At 43.5% G+C, this 12,171-nt stretch overlaps 1 protein-coding gene across 1 annotated transcript in view; it reads right to left on the minus strand.

The window, feature by feature from the left end:
* The window catches only part of LOC106885179 (chromosome unknown open reading frame, human C11orf74), a 48,706-nt gene that overhangs the window by 19,687 nt on the left and 16,848 nt on the right, over positions 1 to 12,171 (minus strand). Inside the window, exon 3 of the mRNA XM_014937149.1 lies at positions 690 to 847. Within this exon, the coding sequence (XP_014792635.1) occupies positions 690 to 847 (158 nt within the window). The remainder of the gene's footprint in view (positions 1 to 689; positions 848 to 12,171) is intronic.

A 12,171-nucleotide genomic window follows, 5' to 3' on the forward strand; every position in this document is an offset into this window, starting at 1 on the left:
GACGGCACTTCAGTCTGTTGCCCCATGTATTGTACAAAATGACCTGCTGCTTCTCTTTTAATAAAAAGTTTAATGAAGGGAATTTCTGAGCGCAGGCTAGACCACAGCTTAGTTATTTGCTATTCAGGCAGGAGGGCAGAAATTCTTAACAAGCGGACTCAGATTTCCATCTCGCTCTCTCCAGATGATGTCTGTTGTTTTCCTGTCCCTACACATTAAATCCCTAATCTCATATATTTCAGAAGATTAAAAATGCCTCTGGCCTGCCTACTGTTGACTTTAGCTAGCTGAAGCAATCTAGCTGCAGTAACACAGGATTCAGCGCTTGCTAAAATCCCCAATAAACAAAATAAATCTGTGGAGGCTGGCGTTCACACTCTCAAGACTTCTTGCTTTTTTGCCAACCTCTGCTGCGAGCGGCGGCCGCCAGGGAAAGCATTTCAAAGGTCCTCGCAGGGTGCCTTATTTATTAGTCAGATTAGGGAAGCTCTTCAGCAGAGCAAATGCCACTGCCAAACGTGAACCCTGCAGGTGCTTCTGTAAGCACTCCACACTTAGGTAGTATTTTAAATATTTGCCTCCGTTGGGATAAATACCACTGGCTTCTAACATTTGGACAGTGTATCTCCCCACATTTTCATCTGTTTGGATGTGGTGCTTGTCCACACGGACAAATGTTAACTCATTACCTCATTCTCATTTGACATCTGTGGTGGAAGAGACACCCACATTTCTTTGCTTCTTCCAGGTGAGCCAGCCTGTTTATTGCTGTCTGATAATTCAGAAGTAGAAAATGTGTTTCTTGGGGAGTCCAGTTTGCTTCCTTGAATCGTCTTCCCCTCTTTCCCTGCAAGGAGAATCACAGCAGATCAGATCACATAACGCACTATCCAGGAAAAAGAAAAACATGAATTTCATTAGATCTAATATTGACTTATTTTACACCTTGACTTTTCTTCTCATGCTCAGAACTCCCATGTGCATCATACACATGAATTTTGCAATCTTTATCATAAAACCAAATATGCAGGTTGAACTTCAAGCACACAGAGTATTACCTGTTCCTCAATTCTGAAGAATTCATTGTCTCAAAAGCTTATGCAATATAGAGAAAACTTGATAAAATAAACCCAGAGCTGAAATACACAAAAAGGCAAGATAGTGAGTAAGGTTACAGCTTAGCTTTTATTTTAAAATTTTGTTTCAATGCTCTTTGAATACTGCACATAACATTTGTGCCCACGCCTTCACCTGGCATGGCAAACACCAACACGTTTGAAGGGTCTCTGCCCTGTGACACCACGATAAGCCCACACTCCGCCGAGCTATTGCAGATGTATACTTTTAGAATGAAAAGCAGAGACCCCTCCTCATTACCCAAGACACACACTCCCAACGCTCACGGGTCCAGTTTTAAAAGCCCAGCAGCTGTGCTTATTACAGAATCACAGAATCAGGTTGGAAGGGATCTTTGAGATCATCGAGTCCAACCACAAAAAACAAACCAAACAAACAAAAAGAAAACCACCCACAGCACACCCACTCACAGACAGATACAAACCAACAATCTCGAGCACTAGAGCATGCCCTGAAGTGCCACATCACCTTGTATGGTACCCTGTGAAATCAGTGGGACCCAATCCCTCAGAATCCCAATCCGTCGGCATGACAGTCAAAAATCTATCAGATGGGAATGTTTATCAAGGCATGTTCTCTAAAGAGCTCCTACATATTTTTAGCCACACAAATGAATCGGCTTAGTTACTGACGTATCCAAATAGCTGTCCCTGTATGCAACTGAGCAGGACTGCAAACTTTGACATGAATGCTCACTGTACAAAGATTTGGTGTGTAGATCAACACCATTATCAGGCCAAACTCAGAAAGGCAATCTGAAAATGGTCAGATTTTACTTGACAGTAACCACAAATATATCCCCACAGTAAACAGACTGATAGAATTGTCTAGGTTGGAAGGGACCTTGAAGATCATCTAGTCCAACCATCAACCTGACAAAAAAATAAATAAGAAATAGGAAATAAAAATTACTAAACCACATTTCTGAGGACCATGTCTACCCGTGTTTTGAACACCTCCTCAACCACCTCCCTGGGCAGCCTATTCCAATGCTGGATAACCCTTTCGGTGAAGAAATGTTTCCTAATATCCAATCTAAACCTCCCCTGGTGCAACTTGAGACCATTTCCCCTTGTCCTATCTCCTGTGACTTGGGAGACGAGACCGACCCTCACCTCTCTACACCCCCCCTTCAGGTAGTTATAGAGTGTGACAAGGTCTCCCCTCAGCCTCCTCTTCTCCAGACTGAACACCCCCAGCTCCCTCAGCCTCTCCTCACAAGACTTGTGCTCCAGACCCCTCACCATCTTTGTTGCCCTTCTCTGGACCCACTCCAGCACCTCAATGTCTTTTTTGTGGTGAGGGGCCCAAAACTGGACACAGTACTCGAGGTGAGGCCTCACCAGTGCCCAGTACAGGGGGACGATCACCTCTCGGGCCCTACTCACCACGCTGTTCCTGATCCAGGCCAGGATGCTGTTGGCCTCCTTGGCCACCTGGGCACACTGCTGGCTCCTGTTCAGCCGGCTGTCCACCAACACCCCCAGGGCCTTTTCTGCTGGGCAGCTCCAACCACTCTGCCCCCAGCCTGTAGCGCTGCAGGGGGTTGGTGTGACCAAAATGCAGGACCTGGCACTTGGCCTTGTTGAACCTCATCCCATTGGCCTTGGCCCATCGATCCAGCCTGTCCAGATCCCTCTGCGGAGCCTTCTGAGACCTGGGCTCACAAAATCCCCTGGTCACTGAAGCAGTTCCAGTGCACATCTTCCCCCACACGCCTGACCCCACTCTTACCAAGCACGGGAAAGGATTCTGATTGTCATGATGATGAGCAGTCAAGATCTGGTCCAAAACACACGGACCTACATTTGACTGGGTGGGAAATTTGTGGGAGTAAGTATTTTTTTAATTGGAATCAGGACTCACAAACAGCAGCCTGCCAGTGATATGTAACTGCCAGAGGTTTAGCTCCTGATATTAAAGATTAAATACAGATATTCAAGCAGGTTCGCTCCCCGAGGGGATTCCTTTGGGCTTGAAAGACAGACTGGAAAAAAGTTTTGCATTGACAGAAGGTTGGAATAACTTCTCTCATGTTTATTTTACACATTAACAGTGGCTAATTGGGCCCTCACTGAAAATATGGAAGTATTCAGAAACAGAGCTGAGTCTTTCAATGACAGCTTGTGGTGTCTTTCAGACCTTTCATCACTCCTTGGACAACAAGAGCAAAGTTAAGACAGTTATTAGGGCTTCTGACTGTCCTACCAGCCAGGTCCGTGGAGCACAGAGCAGAATTAGCATGCAGACAGGTGACCATCAAATGAAATCACAACAGTAGACGGGATCCAGGAGCCGATTCCAGACGAGTACAGGTATGTGCATGGAAGTATGGACTTCGGAACCCATGCTGAGTAGGTTTTTTTTCCTTCAACATGGCAAAAAATAGTCTAACCGTGGCCAAAATAAACATGCAGGACTTTTTATTTTAAAAGTCCCATGATCAAATACAGAGCAGCTATAGGACAATCAATTCCAATGAACTTCACACCACATGTTATTAATGAAAAATAAATGCTCATTTAACAGAGTATCCTGGGTTTAGTTTGGAAAATCTACTTTGTGAAAATAAGAAGCACTTCAGTGCATTTGTAAAGCATAATTACATGTTACAGGCATTGAAGTTATTCTTGTGGAGAGTTTTAATGATGTCCTTGAGGTTACTACATTGAGCCACCCACCAAAGAGTGATTAATGCCCAGGGAGAGCTGTGTGCTGCAGCGACACACAGGGAGGGCTGGCAGCCTGGGCACAACCAAAGGCCACACTCACATCAGTCAAGATTCACAGAAAGTAAATTGCACCAGACCAAAGCAATCTAGCAAACAGATTTTAATGCTCAGACCACAGATGGATCCTCTGAATAATTCCTAAATCCCAGGTCTCTTGCTATAAAATCTGGCTTCTCCCTGCCTTTTCAGCAAGGACTTTCCTAAAACATTATTTGGAAACAGCAGTACCTATGGGCAATCTCTTCTTCCTACACAGTCTCTGCTTCATGCCATGGAAATGATCACCCACTATTTGAAGATATTTTTATGGTTGCCTTGCTTTACAGGAAGAACTAGATGACCAACTCAAAAAGCTTCAAGCTTTCGTTATTGTAGTGGCAAAACAGGACAGACTTCCTATTTTAGACTAAGAACTGACAACTTCGATACTAAAGGATATTAATTCATTGCAGAGTTTGTGTGTACTAGCAAATTATGCAGCCAAACACATGGAGACCTAAAGAGTAACGATAAGGACAAAGGACCCAGCACCCTCCCCGTGCAAATCAGGAGCCTTTATGTATGAGAAGTGAGAACAAGCTTCTGGAAGCCATACACTGCTCTCAGCCAGATCAACGGAGATTCAAAAGGCATCACCAACTGGAATGATCAGCAACATAATTCATTCCACCGACAGGCTCTGAATAAACATGATCATCTTGAACAAGCCCATGCCTGTCTTCAATATCACTGTGGTCATTCTTCTAAGACATGAATCAGATCACCCTCCTCTGAAATGCAGGTTCTGAATTCTCCAAATAGAATAACGTCACTTTTAGCATCAAAAGACCTATGACACGTAGTTGGACAGTTGAAATTAGACAGCACACATGAGCTGACAAACTTACTATATTAGGTTATAGACTTTCTGGACAGCCGAGCCATTGTCACAGTTAAAAAGCTAGATAGATTAAATGAGCTACTAAGAAATCAAGTGCATTCATGCTATTTATGTGCCATTTACGAACCCTAGACTGCAGCTAGAAGCACTACCCCTTTTCCTAAGACATGCATCAGAAACTGCTGTCAGAAACTTCTTTCTGGTTAAGACCATTGGAGCGACTATTAAACATTACATTTGATGAAACACTCAACTGCAGTGTCATACCGGATTCATGACCACAAAGTGAAGAAAAATTCAGCAAAGAAAAAAAAAGAAAGTCTAAGCAACCCAGAGGGGTTGTGACATGCCTGAACGTGTGCTGCAGACGGAGTATTGGCTGTGCCACAGACAAGGGAGGCAGGAGGTGAATCAAACATTGTGTTGCTGGCCTCAAGCACCATCCCCCAGGGCCAGTAAGATCCACCTTGAGGTGTCCAAAGTAACTACTGACACCTATAGCTTCTCAATGTATGCATCACATAACTGGCTCTCCTGGAGCAGTAAGTCATGATCTTAAAATATATTAGTAAAAACAACGCACATAAATTATTCTAAATTTAAAGGGACTACAGTCTGCAGAGAAATTTCACATCTGAATTCCTTTGGCAGTGTTCTGGATGTAAACCATTCCTGTCCTTCCTTTTGAAAGAGCAGGGGAAGGAGGAAGGATCACATTCAAGCCAGCAAGAGGATCACTCTGTCTTCCCCCTGACTAGGTGATAATTGGCTAATTGATAATTCACAGTCATAGTTCTCAACCTGCAAAGACCCAGATATACAACACTGGCCTTTACAGCATGTGACAAAAGTCCAAAATAAGGGATACAAACACAAGAAAAAACAGCAGAAGCAGAAGGCTGAACTGATGGAGTCACATATTCACTCTGCAGAGAGTTTTTCGGTCTTACTGTTTAGAAATTCCACTGTCAGTACCTTAACAATCAAATAACAAGCCAGCTTAGGGCCCTAGGAAAGCAAATCTGAGTCTCTCAAGAGCCGTATCCATCCTAACTGTGTGGCGCTGGGAAGTGCACTGCAGACTCGTCCTGGTTCAACCCCAGTGGGCAGCCAGGACCACAGCACCACTCACTCACACCCACAATTGGGAATTGAGAAAAAATTCATGGGATGAGATAAAGACATTTTAATAGGTAGAGCAAATGCCATGCACACAAGCAAAGCAAACCAAGGAATTCATCCCCTGCTTCCCCTGGGCAGGGGGTGTCCGGCCGTCCCCAGGAAAGCCGGGCTCCGTCAGGTGTGATGGTTACTGGGGAAGACAAACACCGTGACTCCAAACCACAGAATCATGGAATCATGGAATGGTTTGGGTTGGAAGGGACCTTAAAGCTCATCCAGTGCCACCCCCTGCCCTGGGCAGGGACACCTCCCACCACACCAGGTTGCTCCAAGCCCCCTCCAACCTGGCCTTGAACCCCTCCAGGGATGGGGCAGCCACAGCTTCTCGGGGCAACCTGGGCCAGGGTCTCATCACCCTCACAGAAAAGAATTTCTTCCTAGTATCTAAATCTTCCCTCTTTCAGTTTAAAACCATTACCCCCTCATCCTGTGGCTCCACTCCCTGATCAAGTGTCCCTCCCCAGCTTTCCTGGAGCCCGTTTAGGGATGGGAAGGCTGCTGTAAGGTCTCCCCGGAGCCTTCTCTTCTCCAGGCTGAACACCCCGACTCTCTGGGCCAGGCTCTCACCACCCCCACAACAAAGAATTTCTTCCCCAGATCTCATCTCAATCTCCCCTCTTTCAGTGTAAAACCATTCCCCATCATCCTATTGCTCCGCTCCCTGATCACAAATCCCTCCCCAGCTTTCCTGGAGCCCTGGAAGCCCTTTCCTGGAAGGCTGCTCCAAGGTCTCCCCGGAGTCTTCTCCTCTCCAGGCTGAACACCCCAACTCTCTCAGACTGTCTTCATAAGAGAGGTGCTCCAGCCCTCGGAGCATCTTCATGGCCCTGAATGCCTCCCCCTTCCTTCTTCTTCCCCTGTCTTTATGCACTGACCGTGACACCCCATGGTGTGGGACATCCCATGGGGAATTGGGGTCAGCTGTCCCAGCTGTGTCCCCTCCCAGCCCATCGCTGGGGTGGAGTGAGGAGCAGAAAGGGCCTCGAGAGCTCAGAGACAGCCAGGAACAGCAGTGCCCTGTCACACTCTTCCCATCCCAAGCCACAGCACTGCTCCAGCTGCCAGCAAGAAACTCACCCCCATCCCGGCCAAAACCAGGACAACACTTCAGAAACATGTTTCTATCAGAAAGTATATCCAGCTTGATAATTTTCTTTTCTCCCCCGCTATTTATCCGTGTTGTTTAAAATCCTTTTTCTCTTCCAATTTGGAAGGGAAACATTTGAAAATATCCACTGATCACTTACATATTTCAAAGAATAACGGAGTCACTGATCACAAAGCCAGAGAAGAGAGTTACCAGGTTTATCAGGAAAAACTTCCCATCATTGAAATCTGTTACATGAAACAATAGCCCCAAAATAATGATAAAAGTCTCATGGTTTTAAACATTTCAACACAGCAATCAATAATATACCCTATAAAGCCTGACTTGGGATAAGACACTGGACAAAACAACACAACTACCAGGTATTTCCCTCCTTTTTGCAATTCAATAAATTCACTCCAAAAACACAAATCGAGTGAGAATGATACGCAGGACCCTTTAACTATCAAAAAAAGAAAATTAAACAGCAAAGTTACTGTTGTAAGTTCCAATTTATTTGTTTTGTCCTCAAAATGCTGGACTGAGGGCTGGCAGAAGGGCTGTGAATCCCTTGAATCCCTTCCAAGTTATGCCTTGATGGAAAACCTGGGATTCAAATAAGGCAGTGACTTCTTGCAGGGCTCCTGAACACAAAGTAATTTTACTCCCAGTAGCACAGTAACTGTCTCGCACAGAGGTCACAGGTACAAATTGCACGTTCCTTCACCATCTCCATCCTTCAAACACATCATCGTGGCAAACGGCCCCATTTTAAAACAAGAATAAACCCCATCGCTGAAATGTTTCCCCCAAATATCTCTTTGACATGTTCAAAAGACCGCAGCTGGAGGAAAGATACCCGGGTTTACCTACTTGCAAGTATGTAAACCTTTGTATAGTGCTGAGTTCATTTACCCTAAATGCCAAGCTGTAAGAGAAAAAAACAAATTTCAAGGCCGAAAACCCAATTTGTTGGGAAGATAATTTTTTAAGCCTTTCTTTCTTTTTGATAATTCAATCAAACCAGCTCCCAGATTTTGTGCACTGACCCAATCCAAACCCACAGCCTCCCTCTGCTCATACATCGCCCAGCTGAGGACAGGACATAGTGGTTTATTTTAAAGTTGCTTAGCCTGGAAAACCTGCTCTGATTCACATTCTTGAGCTACCTTCCTCTTTCCATGTATTTAAATGCAGGGAAAATCAGTGCTGTTTGTCCAACTTTTCATGACAAAAAGCCCAAGCATCCCATACAGTAAGTACCTGAAGGATTTCAGCATCAGGGACCTGTATGCCTGTCCACAAGGTGCAATTCAGGCACCTAAACTTTATTCATATAGGGGTGTTTTAAGAGTCTTGGGGCATCCTGCCCAGCCTCCTGTTGCCACCCAGAAAGGCAGTGGGTGTTCCATAGACACTATATCCCATCTGCAAACCCTGAATTGTCTACCCCTGGGTATCTGATTTCCTAAAGTCCCATCTCAGTCTCAGTCAACCAAGACCCTCACTGATTTTGATGGCAGTGACCTCGCACTGAGCCATCGGAACTCTTTTGTCAAAGCAACTTGATGTGTACAGCAGAGAAAATAACAAGTTACTTGTCCAAGTGGGCAAATCCATATTTGTAACACATCTTGAAAGTCCAACATGTCAAACATTGTGATCTTCCATTTCTAAACTTCACCTCTAATAAAGAAAGGCATCTTTTGCTGCCGAATCCCTTTCTCTTCACTGCAGTAAGAGCAACTCCTTCATGCCCATGGAATCTTCCCTCTCTACATCAGCCTTTTTCCCTAATGTCTTTGATCTTACCCTGATTAAATGACAAATAATCAGCAAAAACGATTGTGTACCTCTATTTTTTTTTTTCCCTTCAAAAAATTTCAACTTCTATTATAATCAGTAATATGGCCTTGATTTGATTCTGGGAAATGCCAATTTTCTAAGGAAATTTCCCTCTCCCATGCCCTCAGCCAGGATAAATACACCCCCCATGGGCTGGAACAAGGAACTTCAGTAGGACTGTTCCTGACTTAAGGGTAAACTCTTAAATCCCAGTTATGACTCTGACTGCCGGTTTTGGATACTTGCCTTACTGCAGTAAGTTTAAAAAACAGACAGGAAAGGACTTTTTTTTTTTTTGGTAAGCGCTCCTTCAGGGGAAAGGCAAATGACTGTTACCCTCAAGTACATCCCAGCCGCGCTCACACACCTGCTGCAGCTTAACATACAGCAATACTTCTGCAAAATTCACTCGGCTCTCAGTTTTCAGCAGTTTAACTGTTCCCTCCCTTTTTGCTTGCTGGAACCTGTGTTTTCTGGCTTGATGCAGCGTTTATCTGCATCAATATCTACATCTCCTTTGTGCCGCACCGTGTCAGGGTGAGCAAGGGGCACTATTTCCTGCTATCTACATCTCCTTTGTGCCACACAGTGTCAGGGTGAGCAAGGGGCACTATTTCCTGTTTGTACCACACTCGCCCCAGCAGATCATTTCAAAATATGTATTATTCTTCCACGGTTCAGCAGTGCCGGCGCTGGTTACCTTCTCCTTTTGAGTATTACAGAGCAGTCAGTTAAATAACAAGGCAAATGTGCATTTGACCATTTCATCAGTGAGCCATTAGCAAAATCCTGCTTCTTCCAACACATGATGACAAAAGCCATACTTTGAACCTTAGCTACAAGAAACAGAATGTATTTGAGTTTATTAATTAAATAAGCACTGTGCTTGTTACATTTGCTTTTTTTTTTTTTTTTTTTTTACAGTCAAAGCAACCACAAATGTGCTTAAATTCACCCTCAGCACAAGGAAACTACATTAAATACTTACGTTGGGAACGCTTTAAAAGACCAAGTGATATACTAACAAATCAGTACAGAATTGATTTCAAAAAGCTTCTATGCAGTTGTGTTCTGGAAGAATCCAGCACTAGCAGGTAAGCAGATCAGCACTGTGAGAAACCAGCAAACTGTATAGAATTAAAAGCATCTGAGATGTTCCTACAAAGTATTCCTTTCTTAACAAATAATATCACAAAAAGCTTACAACGGGTGGGAACAAATTAATAAAATGCCAGAGAGCCCAAAAGTTTCAAAAATGCTCGATTTTTGGATATTATAATTAAGACATTAAGGCATCTTCAAAACAGCATGATTTTTTTTAAAGGCAAATATCTACTTTCTATGTGATTTTATATTTTATACTGGATATGTGATCTATCATTTTTATATTTTATACCGGACACAGAAAAGCACACAATACTATAAAGAGTTCAGCATTAAATGGGAAGTGAGGTCACTCCAGCTTTTTTCCTGTCGAGCTGCCATAAGGCTCTGATCTCTAACACCATTTGCTCTGTGTCATCTCCACATCTGGAGAAGAGGGCTGTGGGTGCTTCCTCACCTCACTGCAATGACAGGAAGCTTCGCCAACAGCTGCATTCAGCAGACTTTGATGCCTCTCAAGGCAAGGTGCTGAGCTAGAGCTAGAGTTCCTTCTCTGTTACTGCTCTTTCTGGTACTAGAGAATTCAGCCACAGCCAATACGCAGCTACAGGATGGAACCTGTATCAAAGTATCAACAGCAAAATTATTAAGTATTTTTCCTCTTCTACATTCTAGAAAAACTAAATTACGCAACAGAATGAAAATACATTTTTCTCCACCTGAAACAATCTTTAAACAATCTTTTATTAATAAAGGCATCACAGAAAAGAACAAATAATTGCTATTAGAGAAGCATCACTGTTCCAGGCTTGTTGAACCTTCCAGGAGTCCGAGTGCCTCTGGCCTTATCTGGTGCTGCCAGCGAGCGACTGCGCAAACACACACGAGGCATTTCCCCTCTTTACACCTCAGTTTGAAGATGAAGATGAAATACTTTGCTTAGCAAATACCAATGAGATCTAAGGCCAAAAAATACCCACAAACCAGATCCGCTAGTATTATTTCAAGAATAATCTATTATGTTTGCATCCCCATTTCAATGGCTCTGTACAATACTTGATTTTATACTCTATTGAATGAAGGTTATGTAGAGATAGCTAGCGAATTTATGATCAATAGAAAATCACAATTTTTTTCTCCCAACCAATTCTTTCCAATGATTCAGCACAACACATCAATAAAGAGCTCTGAATTGATGCCATTTCCCTATTTCATGCCCTGTTTAAATTCCCTGGGGATGACAGATTAATTTAATTAGTTTTATTGAACTGCCAAGTTGCTTTTATTGGCAAATCCACTCATAGGAAGAAGGCTGCAAATTTCTCTTGGGGTTAGCATTGTCCTACTGGTCCATTTTTAAAATTAAAGTGAATTTACTGTCATTTCTTATATAGTTTTCTGCTGTTAAGACTCACATTTGTAAAGTGCCTCCACTTGACACTTATGTAGGAAGTTTAAAGTTGTTCTTTTTCCTGGAGGTGGTTAAAAAGGAAGCAGACAGCTCCCCTCAAATGGACTGTGAACTAACGACATGGCTCAGCTCTTACTGGGGAATTGAATCAATCCACTCAGGACCCAGAGGAGGGCTCTCAGGGGCCACCTGGAAGCAGAGAAGTGGCCACTTTACAGCTCCCTCCGTTTGACAAAGCATCTAAGCAGCAGCACTGAGGCTACCAAGTGTCTTTCCACGGTTCAGTTTGCTCAGAGAGGGCTCTGGTCAAAGTCCTCAGGCGTCAGTGCAGAGCCAGGCAGCACGAGGTATAGGAAACAGAGCAAAATTAACAGCAGGAAGGGACTGAATTTAATCCCAGTGGCCAAATGCCCAGGACCATGGAAAGAATATGAATCTAAACTTGGGTTTGGATAAGAATTTTATTTATGGCAGCATTTTTCTGTGCAGCTGACTGATCCAGGATCTCCTATTTTCAGAAGTGGGAGAGGAGTAATTTGTAATCTAGATGAAAAATTCGAAGCTTGGATCATTTGGGTTTGTTGTTTTTTTTTTGTATTTTTTGTAGAAGGTCATAGGAGATATTTCACGCTCCAGTGCATTTCCCAATCTTCCTCTGAGTTTAGAAAAATGAGCAGATGCTGTCTTCTAATTTCGTACATCATAGTTCTCTCTACCAGATTTCAAACACTTCTGAAGATCTGAAAAAGCCTCTTGCCCTGTGTGGCACTTTTTTTTTTTTTTTTTTTTTAAA

The sequence above is a fragment of the Calidris pugnax genome, unplaced genomic scaffold (assembly GCF_001431845.1).
Source record: "Calidris pugnax isolate Ruff unplaced genomic scaffold, ASM143184v1 scaffold3, whole genome shotgun sequence".
NCBI classification, from domain to species: domain Eukaryota; kingdom Metazoa; phylum Chordata; class Aves; order Charadriiformes; family Scolopacidae; genus Calidris; species Calidris pugnax.